This window comes from Myxine glutinosa, chromosome 5 (genome assembly GCF_964187855.1).
Source record: "Myxine glutinosa chromosome 5, kmMyxGlut1.1, whole genome shotgun sequence".
NCBI classification, from domain to species: Eukaryota; Metazoa; Chordata; class Myxini; order Myxiniformes; family Myxinidae; genus Myxine; species Myxine glutinosa.
Window position 1 is genome coordinate 167,942,532 of NC_136265.1, and position 12,344 is coordinate 167,954,875.

Genomic DNA, 12,344 nt, shown 5'->3' on the forward strand with positions numbered 1-12,344 from the left:
AGACAGTGAGAGACAGACAGAGAGAGAGACATACATAGAGAGAGACAGAGAGAGACACACAGACAGACAGAGAGAGAGATGCATAGAGAGAGAGACAGAGAGAGACACACAGAGAGAGAGACACATAGAGAGAGAGACACAGAGAGAGAGAGACAGAGAGAGACAGACAGAGAGAGAGAGATATATAGAGACAGAGACAGAGAGAAACAGAGACAGAGGCAGAGAGAGAGATATATAGAGAGAGACAGAGACACAGAGAGAGAGAGAGAGAGAGAGAGAGAGAGAGAGAGAGAGAGAGAGAGAGAGAGACAGTGAGAGACAGACAGACAGAGAGAGAGACACACAGAGAGAGAGAGAGACACAGAGAGAGAGATACATAGAGAGAGACAGAGAGAGACACAGAGAGAGAGAGAGACACACACAGAGAGAGAGAGAGAGACACAGAGAGAGAGAGACAGACAGAGAGAGATACATAGAGACAGAGACAGAGAGAAACAGAGACAGAGACAGAGAGGAAGAGATAGATATATAAATAGAAAGAGATCCGGTCGGACAACAATACAAGCCGTAAAAGCACATCAAAAGGACACACGGACAAGTTGAAAGAAGGCTGCACCACATAGGAAGCACATTTATGAATGTGTTTACATGCCAAGTCATCTGACAAGGCAAACACTGGTGTTATTAAAGCATGTTATTGCACAGCGCTTCTTGAAGGTGGGAATATCAGTGAATGGGCAAAGGAGTTAACTTATAGGTTCCGTATTTCAAAGTTTAAAACTCATTGACCAAAGACATATTAGTCATGCCTCTCTCTTCTCATAGATCCATCTTGAACCCTCCACCATGCAACTATGGTCATGGAGTACCAACAAACATACATGTTGGAAAATCTCCTCCCTTCTCCACTTCCTTGGCTTCATTCTAAGGGAAAGTGTAAATTCATGGAGGAAGTGAGTGTACTTACTTTTGGTCAGGTGCTCTGTAGCATCAATTTATTCACAATATAATATCTATGTGATCATGGCTTGACTGCTGCACTGGTGCAAAGCTTGATGCTATCAGCCCGGATGTCATCTGATGGGTGCAATGAATGTACAGAACGTTTCATTTTTGAAAGTGTTAACACAACATCCAACAATGCAGCATACGTTTCTAACTCCGCTATCTGTTTCTGTCTATCGAACAGAAATTGCCAGCTGAAGCTGAAGATTTCCAGCTGAAGATGACCTAAAATTTCATTGAAAATTCCCCTTATGCACCATCATAAGTCCTCCAAAAAGGTTTGTCTCTTCTATTCCTCCAATCACAAGGTTAATGGAAGGTTGAGCTACGGTCCTCGAACGGCGGAGGAGTTGAAAGGAGGTTTCTAACTCTAGATCAGCAAAGTATTTCTTGGCTTTGGAAATGCATGCACTATAGGTCCAGAAGGCTGTGTTAAACAGGAACAGTCCGAGTTCGTGATCCGACAGACGGCACAAAGAGAAACATAAGCATCTTGGGCATCCCGGAGACAAGGCGACGGTAAAGTACGATAACCAGGGTCGATAAACATTTAGCAACTCACATTCACGCAATCTGTAAAGTAGCTTCTGCACATTCGTCAATGTAGTGTTAACTGCAACAATCTTCTGCAAAACATATTTCTATTTCAAATGATGGGATCGGACAAAACATCATCGAAATTATGCCGACATTGACCTCTCGTAGGTCGTGTGCTTAAGCTATAATCATCGAAGCTATGTACGAGTTAGTTTGCCCCTCAATTTGTTCAAGTTTTCCGTTTACCTTCAAACAAGAAGATTTAAAACCATCAAAATGCCCAAAATGCTCACAACCGCCACTGTGTGCAGGAAGATCCTGATCAATCTGAGCACCAGAAGTTTGCAAAGCATCTATTAAAGTGATTAAAATGTCCCCTTTTTGAATTGCGTCACACTTCGTGTTTCAAGAGCACATTGAGCTCCATCTTGAAGATCTGTGGCTTCAGAGGAGAAAATAGGTTTTTTTCTTTTAATTTTTCAAATCTCCTTAGATCTCCAACCCTGCGCGTGTAAATTGAGGGCCATGTGAATTGGTGACTACTTCAGGCCCGGTTCAAGGGTTATTTGAGCTTCCGCGTGCAAAGCAACAGGGTGCACCGATTTGGAGGAAAAGGAACGTTGCATGCACGGGAAGTGAGCTGTTGCGAGGGTGAGGCTGAGCGAAAGATCTGGAGGCTGAGGCAGGATCAAATGCAAGTGCAAAACCATAAACACATGACAACCAATGGGGATTTCATGGATGTAAACAGAGAAACGACGGTTTTCCGTGGATCCCAGGCTGATTTTGGTCTCGCTATGACCAGGTCATATCGAACGTCCACAATTGAATCGGTCTTTCACGACTTATTTGTGGCCTCCTTTCAAGTTGGTGCAGCAATTCTGACTTGTAATTATTGTATTTCCATGACTCTTTCTGTTCGCTGTGTCACAGTAATTCGTTTTGGAGATTCGCAAGGAATTGTTCCATTTGTTTCTGTCAAATTTATCACAGATCATGGTAATAATATAATTGTCGCGCCACTTTGTTGGCATGATAATTATATTTCATCCATTGCTGATGGGGAACTTGATTTCAACTGATTTGAATCATTTTCATTCCTGATGGATAACTCAAAAGGACCTTAAAAGCATATTGGCAAATCTCCGATTTATTTGGATTAAAAATATATAATATCATTTTGATTGCCTTAGTATAATAAGTATTACAAATTTGTGTGTTTTTGTGATTGTGAATGATAGGATCATTCAAACAATAATAAGTAACACTACACCCATAATATAAGAAAGGATGGACGTAATGTGAGCTGAGATAAAATGATGCGTTTCAAACAGACCACGTGTTCAGGACAGGAAGCCTACAGTCCTGTTGGAATGTGGATGTTCAATTATAATCTCGCCATAAAATTGTGGCATTTCCTTTTAGACAGTGCAGCATTGCAATGTTCAGTGATGCGTCTCCTCAGAAGCCCTCAACGTAGCAATAGGCCTCAAGTCCTGAAAACAGGACGTAGAGGAGCCACAGGAATATGAACACGCCTGTGGTGATCAAGCGGTAAGTACGAGGACCTCCCAACTCGCCCCCGATTGAGGGTCGCCGTCGGAACATCAGGATTAAGATGCTGATGCAGGCAAATATTGTGAAGAGTGTGACGGAAAAGGCCAGTGTTCCAGGATCCACCACAAAGGCTTGCCCTTTAATATTCCAGTAGATTGACGCGATGCTCCAAGCCACGCCGATTCCCAAGAAGACATTGACGCCGTTGCTGCCGGTCACGTTTCCCACTGAGGCATCAGCATATTGGTCTTGTACGGCCGCCACCTTGCTTGCAAACAGGTCTGCAAGACAAGATGTAAAACCAAGATGATGCAAGATGTCTGCAAGACAAGATATAAAAACAAACCCACCCCCCTCCCACAGATCTCCCGATGTCCCTGCTCTCAAATGCTGTATTGTGTGCTTCCCTCTCTCTCCCCATCTTGTCTCCCGGTCCCTTTATCATATGTTTTATGTGTCAGTTTGTCTTTTCGTGATCAATGTTAAATCTTACATGAGCCTCGATCTTGTATACAAAGAAAAAAAAAACAACAACTCAGGGACAAGTGTGTCCTGCAAAACCATCTTCCCAAATGATATGTTACATGTTTTGGTTGTTCTGAAATTAGAAACTTTACGACAACTCTGCTAATCAGAAAGTAATGTAATCAGAAACTTTACGTCAACTCTGCTAGAATACTATTCAGATGCATACACATCTCCTCAAGTCAAACTAGCCTTGTGGCATTCTCTTTATATGTCCAAATAAATTAGAACAGCACTCGGTAGAGCGCCCACCTACGCCAGACGGAACAGTTTATGTTTTGTATCCCAGTGATAGGCCGGATCTGCATCTGGACCTCAAAAATCGAATTGGCTCGTTTTTGTCACCGAACCAACTCATGCACCTAGTTTGTCATAATCCATCCACAACTTTGAGATATTGCGCTATATATTGTTTTTGGCCCCATTTCTCAATGGTGAAGAATCCCTTAAAAAATCCTGTATCCAGATATTTTCCCCAAATCGAATCAATTTGTCCTTGGCACACACCCAACATGTCCACTAAGTTTCATCCAAATCCTACAATAACCTTTTGAGATATCCTGCCCACAGACAAACAAACAAACAAGAAAGATGTCATGCATTGCGCAATACTTGCGGAACCCAAATAAACTTGGACGACACTTAGTCGGGAGCATACCTCCGCGAGGCTGGACAGTTTACGTTTTGTATCCCACTGACTTGGAATATGTCTTTCAATCCTGAAAAATCCCACTATCTCTCTCCAAAAGGACCGTCTTGCAAACCCTCCTATCTACTCTCTTGACAATCTTGTTGGGGAAGTTTAGTCACTCAAATTCCTGGGTCTCACAATTATCCATGATTTTTCTTGGGAAAACCACATTTCAAAGGTTAACACGTTTCTTACATTTCATCAAATGAAATATTTTCATATTCATTACGTTTTTGAGAATAAAAATCACAAACGATTTTTTGTTGAATAAATGCATTTAGTTGAATTTTGGCCAAGTTATGTCATAAAGAAAGTGAAAAACTACTTCCAACTGCTTACACAGCAATTTAACTATTCAAATATAACATATTGTAACAAGTATCGTTTCCATATAGGACATTTACCACTTGTTTCTTTGGGTTTTCATGAACCACACATTAAAATTTATGAGCACAAAGTGCACGCGGGGATGAAGTGACTTGGACTCAGATACCTATTTGGAATACATAATATACAGTGCTTTCAGAAAGTATTCACACCCCTTGACGTTTTCACATTTTGTTGTTACTGCCTGGATTTAAAATGGATTAAAATCAGATTTTTTTTGTCACTGATCTACACATAATACCCCATAATGTCAAAGTGGAAATTTGTTTCGAAATTCTTACAAAATAATGAAAAACCAAAAGCTGAAATGTCAATAAGTATTCAACCCCTTTTCTTTAACATTTCAAATTGAGCTCAGGTGCATTCAATTTCCTTTGATCATCCTTGAAATGCCTCTACAACTCCATTGGAGTCCAGATGTGGCAAATTCAATGGATTGGACATGATTTACAAAGCAACACCTTTCTAAATAATATCCCACAGTTTATAGTGCATTGCAGAGCAGAAACTCCACCATGAAGTCTCCGTAGAGCTCTGAGATAGAATTATGAGGAGGCATAGATCAGGGAAAGGGTATAAAACAATTTCTAGAGTGTTGAAATTTCCCAAGAGCACATTGAGCCCCATCACTAGGAAATGGAAAGAATATGGAACAACCCAAACTCTTCCTAAAGCTGGCAATCCGACCAAACTGAGCAACCGGGCCTTGGTGAGGGAGGTGTCCAAGAACCCAATGACCACTGACAGAACTACAGAGCTCCTTGTCTGAAATGGGACACCTGCCAGGAGGATATGTCTCTGCAGCACTTCACAAATGTAAGCTTTATGGGAGAGTGGCTTGATGGAAGGGACTCCTGAAAAAGGTACATGACAACACACCTGTAGTTTGCAAAATGGCACGTGAAAGACACTGAGAGCATAAGGGCAAAGATTCTGTGGTCTGATGAGTCGAAAATGGAACTCTTTGGCCAGAACACAAAGTGCTACGTCTCGCAGAAACCGAGCATAGCTCATCACTCATCTAACACCATCCATACTATGAAGCATGGTGGTGGCAGAATCATGCTATGGCGATGCTTTTCAGCGACAGGGACTGGGAGACCTGTAAGGATAGAGGGAACAATGAATGGAGCTAAATACAGGCAAATCCTTGTGGAGAACCTGCTTCAGAGTGCAAAAGACCTTAGACTACAGGGAAGATTTACATTCCAACAGGACAATGACTCCAATAAAATACAACCAAAGCATCACTGGAATGGCTTCAGAACAAGAATGTGAAAGTCCTTGAGTGACCCAGCCAAAGCCCAGACTTGAATCCCATTGTGAATCTGTGTAAAGACTTGAAGATTTCTGTTCACCGACGCTCCCCATCCAACTTGACAGAGCTTGCACACATCTGCAAGGAAGAATGGGAGAAACTCCCCAAATCCAGATGTGCAAAGCTGATATATCAAAGAGACTCAAAGCTGTAATCACTACCAAAGGCACTTCTACACAGTATTGACTCAGCGGGTTGAATACCTATGTAAATTAGATATTTCTGTATTTCATTTGGAATAATTTTGTAAAAATAAAAAATTATACTTTGACATTATGGGGTATTATATGTAGATCAATGACTATTTAATCTATTTATAATCTAGGCTGTAATGCACCAAAATGTGTAAATGTCAAGTGGTGTGAATACTTTTTGAAGGCACTGTATGTGTATATATATATATATATATATATATATATATATATATATATATATACACTACATGGTCAGAAGTATGTGGACACATATTATACATATATACACACAAAGAAAGCAGTGGATCAACCACTGGAAGTCTCCCCTCCCCTCCCCATCCCCAACTCACTTGAAACGCTCCACAATGTTTGGGCATATGTAATTTTTTTGGGTTCCCTCAACGTGAGTAACACTCGACGCAAACAAAGCCAATGGAAAGCTGATGCAGCAAACCAAGGCAGTGTATAATCACAAGAAGCCTACAGGCCTGCTGATTTAGGCCTCCCAGAAAACCAAGACAGTGGCCATATTATTTTGTCTGGGTGCCCTGATAGGTGGGGTCAATTGACAAACGTGGGTGGGGTCCGGGGCAGCTGTCTGACCAATGGGTGCACATTAAAAAAATCAACCCCCAACAAGAACCACAATAACAACGGCATCAACAACCATGCGGAGCTCTTATAGACCTGTGACACATCGCAGGTAAAGATATAATAGAGATATCATTTCTTGGATGATTGATAAAGTGCCTCTGATTACGTCCTGATTACGTATTGAACATCCCGTGTGTATCATTCATAAATCTTTGAAATGGCTGGCCAAGTTCATGTTGATTTTGCCATAAATTACCTTTTGAAGCACTCAAACTAACAATTACATCTCAAGATTTAAGAGAATTTCTTGTCCTCACTACAAATAAACATAGGGGCAATACCCCTGGTGTTCGCTCACCTGGTAAAATAAACAGTATACTGCAACGACGAAAGGTATTTTAAACCAATTTCAATGGTTGCGAGAAGACCGGGCAGAATGTAGAATCATATTAACGTAATCAAAAGACTTTAAACAAACAACAAAAACATACCTATTTTGGGGGGCAACCCCCCCTCCCCCAACCCCGTATACATCCTCAAAACCCAATTTTTCTAATGCCTTGAACAAACATTGGTACATCACGGGTGATGAAGGTTTTGGTGAAGTTTCATGGAAATAGTGTGTGTAGTTTCAGAGAAGAAAGCAAATACCTATTTTGGGGGGCAACCCCTACGGAGACCCCTAAAGGGGCAGATTTTTTTTTTAATGCCGTGAACAAACTTTGGTACAGCACCGGTGGTGAAGGTTGTGGTCAGGTTTCATCGAAATAGTGTGTGTAGTTTCAGAGAAGAAAGCAAATACCTATTTTGGGGGGGTTTAACCTGGATCCACTTTGACCCCGTTAAACCCCTTCGACCCCAATTTTTTTTAATGCCGTGAACAAACTTTAGTCACAGCATAACAAATATCATTTGAGCCAAGTTTGGTCACAATCCCTTTAGCGGTTTCGGAGAAGAGGTTGCAAGTGTTTACGGATGGACTGACGGACAGACGACGCTCCATCACATAAGCTCCCCTGAACTTCGTTCCAGGTGAGCTAAAAAAGATTTAAATTTGACATCCACTGGCAATTCAACAACCAAAAATCTTACGAAATATGACAACAAGGGACCAAGGATCAGCCTGTTATCTCTAAGAGTAGGAAAAAAAAAACCCACCTTTAGAGGCCATTTTCCCCCGCAAAGCGGGGGTTGGCCTTTTTCGGGCACCGTGGTTGTTGTTGTTTTTGTTGGTCCCCTTTTTGAAGCAATGTTTTGCGGCCGGATGCCTTTCCTGCCGCCAACCCTTTTTGTCGTCTTTTTACGACACACAGGGAATATACCAGTGAACTGGTACTCAATTAGCCGACCTCGTGTTTTTGTTGGTCCCCTTTTTGAAGCAATGTTTTGCGGCCGGATGCCCTTCCTGCCGCCAACCCTTTTTGTCGTCTTTTTACGACACACAGGGAATATACCAGTGAACTGGTACTCAATTAGCCGACCTCGGAAGGATGACAGGCTGAGTCGACCCCCCTGGCGTTAATTCAGCGATTGACCGGGATTCGAACCCAGGATCCTAGGTTTTATCCTAAGCTGGCACCCTAGCCACTAAGCCAACACCAGGTTTGGTGTAGTAGTAGACATTGTCTAAGACATTGTATTGTAAGACACTCTCTAAGAGTAGACATTGTATTAAAACCTTCTCGCATTATTAATGAAAATATGGATTGCATTTGGTACAAAAGTTTGTCCAAAACGACAACATAGGGTGTGTGGAACACAAAGGCAGATGCCTGAATGATTAAAACTAAAAATAATTATGGAGTGGGTGTGATGGGCCTTCAATCATCTTGTGAACCTGCTGTACAACACGTTTCTCATCCAAAGTACAAATTGAGGCGAGGTTTTTCCGAATTACTTGTGGAATCTTTCCAGGTCCTTCTCGGTAGTTAAAATTTCCTTTTAACAAGTTACCAAAACTACAAATTAAACAAAGTGTGAATACTTTGGATCTCAGACTGATTAATAACAAGACCGAAAGTCGACCAGTGGCGTAGCCAGTCTTGTTGGATCCTTTAGTTGAAGAGGATAGTAAGACCTGAGTGGGGATACCAGTTAGCAAATAATGTAAGTATTAAATTATTTTGAAGTTCTCTAAGTCTCTAATCTGTCTGTCACCATGGAAATGAAGAGATTGCATTGAGACACTGGTTAATTATAAATGTTTCGAGTCAACAGTGAACCAACCATACACCGCTTCAACCCAGTAACTTTGCAGTCACGACGAAGGGATTCCAGTAATACATATATTTACTATATTAACATCATTAACGTTATTATTATTATTATTATGAAAACGATACTACTGTATTAAGAAACCTGGTCTAATTTATCCGAAGCAGCCTGCATGTGAGCCATGAAGGCATGAAGCCTATGGCCTATACGTGCTGTGTCGTTGGAAGAGCCATAACGCCAATGCTTTCAATATTTGATGGCCATTTTAACAATGGGTTTGTTTGTGTTTTACACTGAATGAAAAACGTAAAGGTAGAGCATGGCGATTATGAGACATGACAGGTTTTACAATATGTTCGGCCTGAACGGCATAGGAATCAAAATGGCGGGGTGTAGAGTCAGCCGTCGTACCGCCGTAATGACATCACAGACATAATCACATCACATCACCCCTGTCATGTGAGCCAATCCTCAGCTTCGATTGGTGTATGTTTGTGAGGGACATACATACATACATACATACGGACAGACAAACACTATTCTGGACGGCTTTGCCCTACGGGCTATGTACAATGTGCGCTGAGTGGGTTCATCAAAAATGTAGTGGTTTGAGAGGGTCATTAACCAGTGTGGCAGCTACATTCAAGTGTAAGGTGTGCACAGAGGGAGCTGCAGATGGAGGAAATGTTGAGTTGGATCTTGGAGATGGCGTGAAGCTGTAAGGTGTGAAAACATTTTGTTACCTTGGAGACATGCTGAATGGAGAAGGTGGATCAGACTCGGCAACGGTTGCTCGAGTGAGATGTGCATGGAAGAAGTTTCGGGAACTGAGTGGCGTGCTGATGAGGAGGGGAGTGTCATTGAAGCTGAAGGGAAAGGTGTATGCTGCATGTGTGAGAAGTGTTATGATTTATGGGAGTGAGACTTGGGTAATGAACGTAGAGCAGCAACGAAGGCTGGAAAGGGTGGAAATGCGAATGGTTCGGTGGATGTGTGGAGTATCGTTGAGAGAGAGGAAGACAAATGATGAATTGCGAAAGATGATGGGAATAGAGCCTGTGATGGATGCTGTGAAGAGAAACAGGTTGAGATGGTTTGGTCATGTGTTGAGGAAGGATGAAAGTGACTGGTTGAAAAGAGTGATGGGAATTAATGTAGAAGGAAGTAGAGGACGGGGAAGACCGAGAAAGACTGAGAAAGACTTGGCTAAAGATGGTGGAAGAAGAAATGCGGGCAAGGGGGTTAACAAGGGGAGATGCAGAAAATAGGGAAAAATGGAGAACAATGTCATGGGGACCGCAAGGCTAACCCCCGCTCTTGCGGGGAAAATGGCCTTAAAATGCATGTTGTTGTTTGTTGTTGTTTGCCCTCCGGGCTATGCCGTAAAAACCCCAAGAGACCATTATAAATATGAAACTCTTTCAATTTCCTTCTTTTAAAAGTACATTCCTTGGTTTACTTTACCTTTACTTCCAAAAATCCTGTTTCATTTCAATTTATACTCCGAAACGTGTTCTACATTATGATCATGGATATTCAAAGGGTCTTGGTCTCCTGCTAAGTGGGGGAAAAAAATCATTTCCTTTGTCTAATTGATGTGAAGAACCAAATCATAACAGTCGTATTGTAATGGTTCATGTGAAGCCTGTGGCTGCTGGTTGCATCACTTTCTGGGGGCACAGTTTCTGGGGGCATTTGGAGATAATACTAAGCCTGGTGTTGGCTTAGCGGTTAGGGTGCCGGCTTGGGATCCTAGGATCCTGGGTTCGAATTCCGGTCGATCGCTGAATTAACGCCAGGGGGGTTGACTCAGCCTGTCATCCTTCCGAGGTCGGCAAATTGAGTACCAGCTTTCTGGGATGAATGATCCCGGTGTGTACCCCGATTTAGAATAGGTACACCGTATCCCTGTGCATAGTAAGAGGTGACAAAGGGTTGACGTCAGGAAGAGCATCCGGCCATAAAAAAAACATTGCCTCAAACAGGGAACCATGATTGTCATGGGGCCTGCAAGGCTAACCCCCACTCTAGCAGGGAAAAATGGCCTTAAAACGATCATTCATTCATTCATTCAGTCTTTGGAGATAAACAAGCACAACATCTTCACCACCCCTATTACTCTGATATACAAATTGAGATTGATCAATAAAGCCTCCTTGACCTCTCAATAATTTCAACAATATCCTTTCAAAACACTTCATTACATTGAGATGTGAAGGTTACTTGGTGGTAATCATTCAACTCTCTGGGTGTGTTTACCTTTGGCACTGGAATGTTAATGGAAGAATTCCAATTATTATTATTATCTCATATACAGCTAGTAGCTGCTGGTTGCATCATTTTCTGGGGGTGCAGCTGTGCCGCTGATGCAGCGCCCCTTTTCGCAGTAAGCTGGTACTCATTTTGCCAACCTCCGAAGGATGACAGGCTGAGTCAACCCACTTGGTGTTATGTGAATGGTGTGACAATCGCTTGATCCTATGATGTTAATGCAGCCACCTTAACCATTAGACCAACACCATGCTTAAGATTTCCAATGTTGGGGAATGATACCATTGTCGAGGCAAGTATAAAGTAAATAATGAGACAAATTGTTGGCAACCCAATTTTAAAACCCTTTTGGAAACACCATCTTGGGCCAGTGGCCTTGTTTACCTTGGTTTTTACAAATACATTACGAACATCAAGACCATCAGCAGAATGCCAAATCTTATCTTTTAACATTATCAAAACAGTCATTCCCAAATGCTATATTATGAACATTAAATCTACAATAACAAAAATCATTCAGATTATCAACAAAGTCCTCACTGCAGTCCATTACTAGTCTCTCTGGTTTATCCTTGTATCCAATCATCGTCTGCATTTTCAGCCAAGCATTTGAGTTTCCTTGAAAATGCCATTCCAGCTTTTCCTTATAATCTCTATTATACTTGGTAACTTGCTTATCTGTTTCTCTGGATAGATTTCAATTGTAATCTATCCCCATCAAGAAAATGTTGGACCAGGGTACATATAGGGTTTTCCTTCCTTGGGGTATTGCGACATCCACAAAGGGCTCAGCGCACCAAAGCAATCACAAATATGCTTGGTCACTATTGCTGCAGCAGTAAAACTTTCTTTCCAAGTGAGTATGTTTGCCAGGTCATAAAAGTAAATCAATAATAGATGTAATTGGTGGCATGAACACATCTATAAATTAAACCAGAATGTAGAACTCAAAGAAATCCTCCATGTGGATGGAGGTTTATTACACAGGGAAACGCATTCAAGAAGTGAAGCTTAACACACCCTCCGAAGATTGATATAAGGTGCTGTGGCC

The 12,344-nt window shown here is 41.7% G+C and overlaps 2 protein-coding genes across 2 annotated transcripts in view; one reads left to right on the plus strand and one right to left on the minus strand.

Annotated features, from left to right (window-relative positions):
* The window catches only part of LOC144892419 (uncharacterized), a 748,105-nt gene that overhangs the window by 618,112 nt on the left and 117,649 nt on the right, over positions 1–12,344 (plus strand). The window lies entirely within an intron of this gene.
* The window catches only part of LOC137426756 (sodium/calcium exchanger 3), a 432,206-nt gene that overhangs the window by 1,444 nt on the left and 418,418 nt on the right, over positions 1–12,344 (minus strand). Inside the window, exon 7 of the mRNA XM_068115604.2 lies at positions 1–3,380. This exon is cut by the window's left edge and continues 1,444 nt beyond it. Coding sequence (XP_067971705.1) covers positions 3,004–3,380 — 377 coding nt within the window. The 3' untranslated portion in view covers positions 1–3,003. The remainder of the gene's footprint in view (positions 3,381–12,344) is intronic.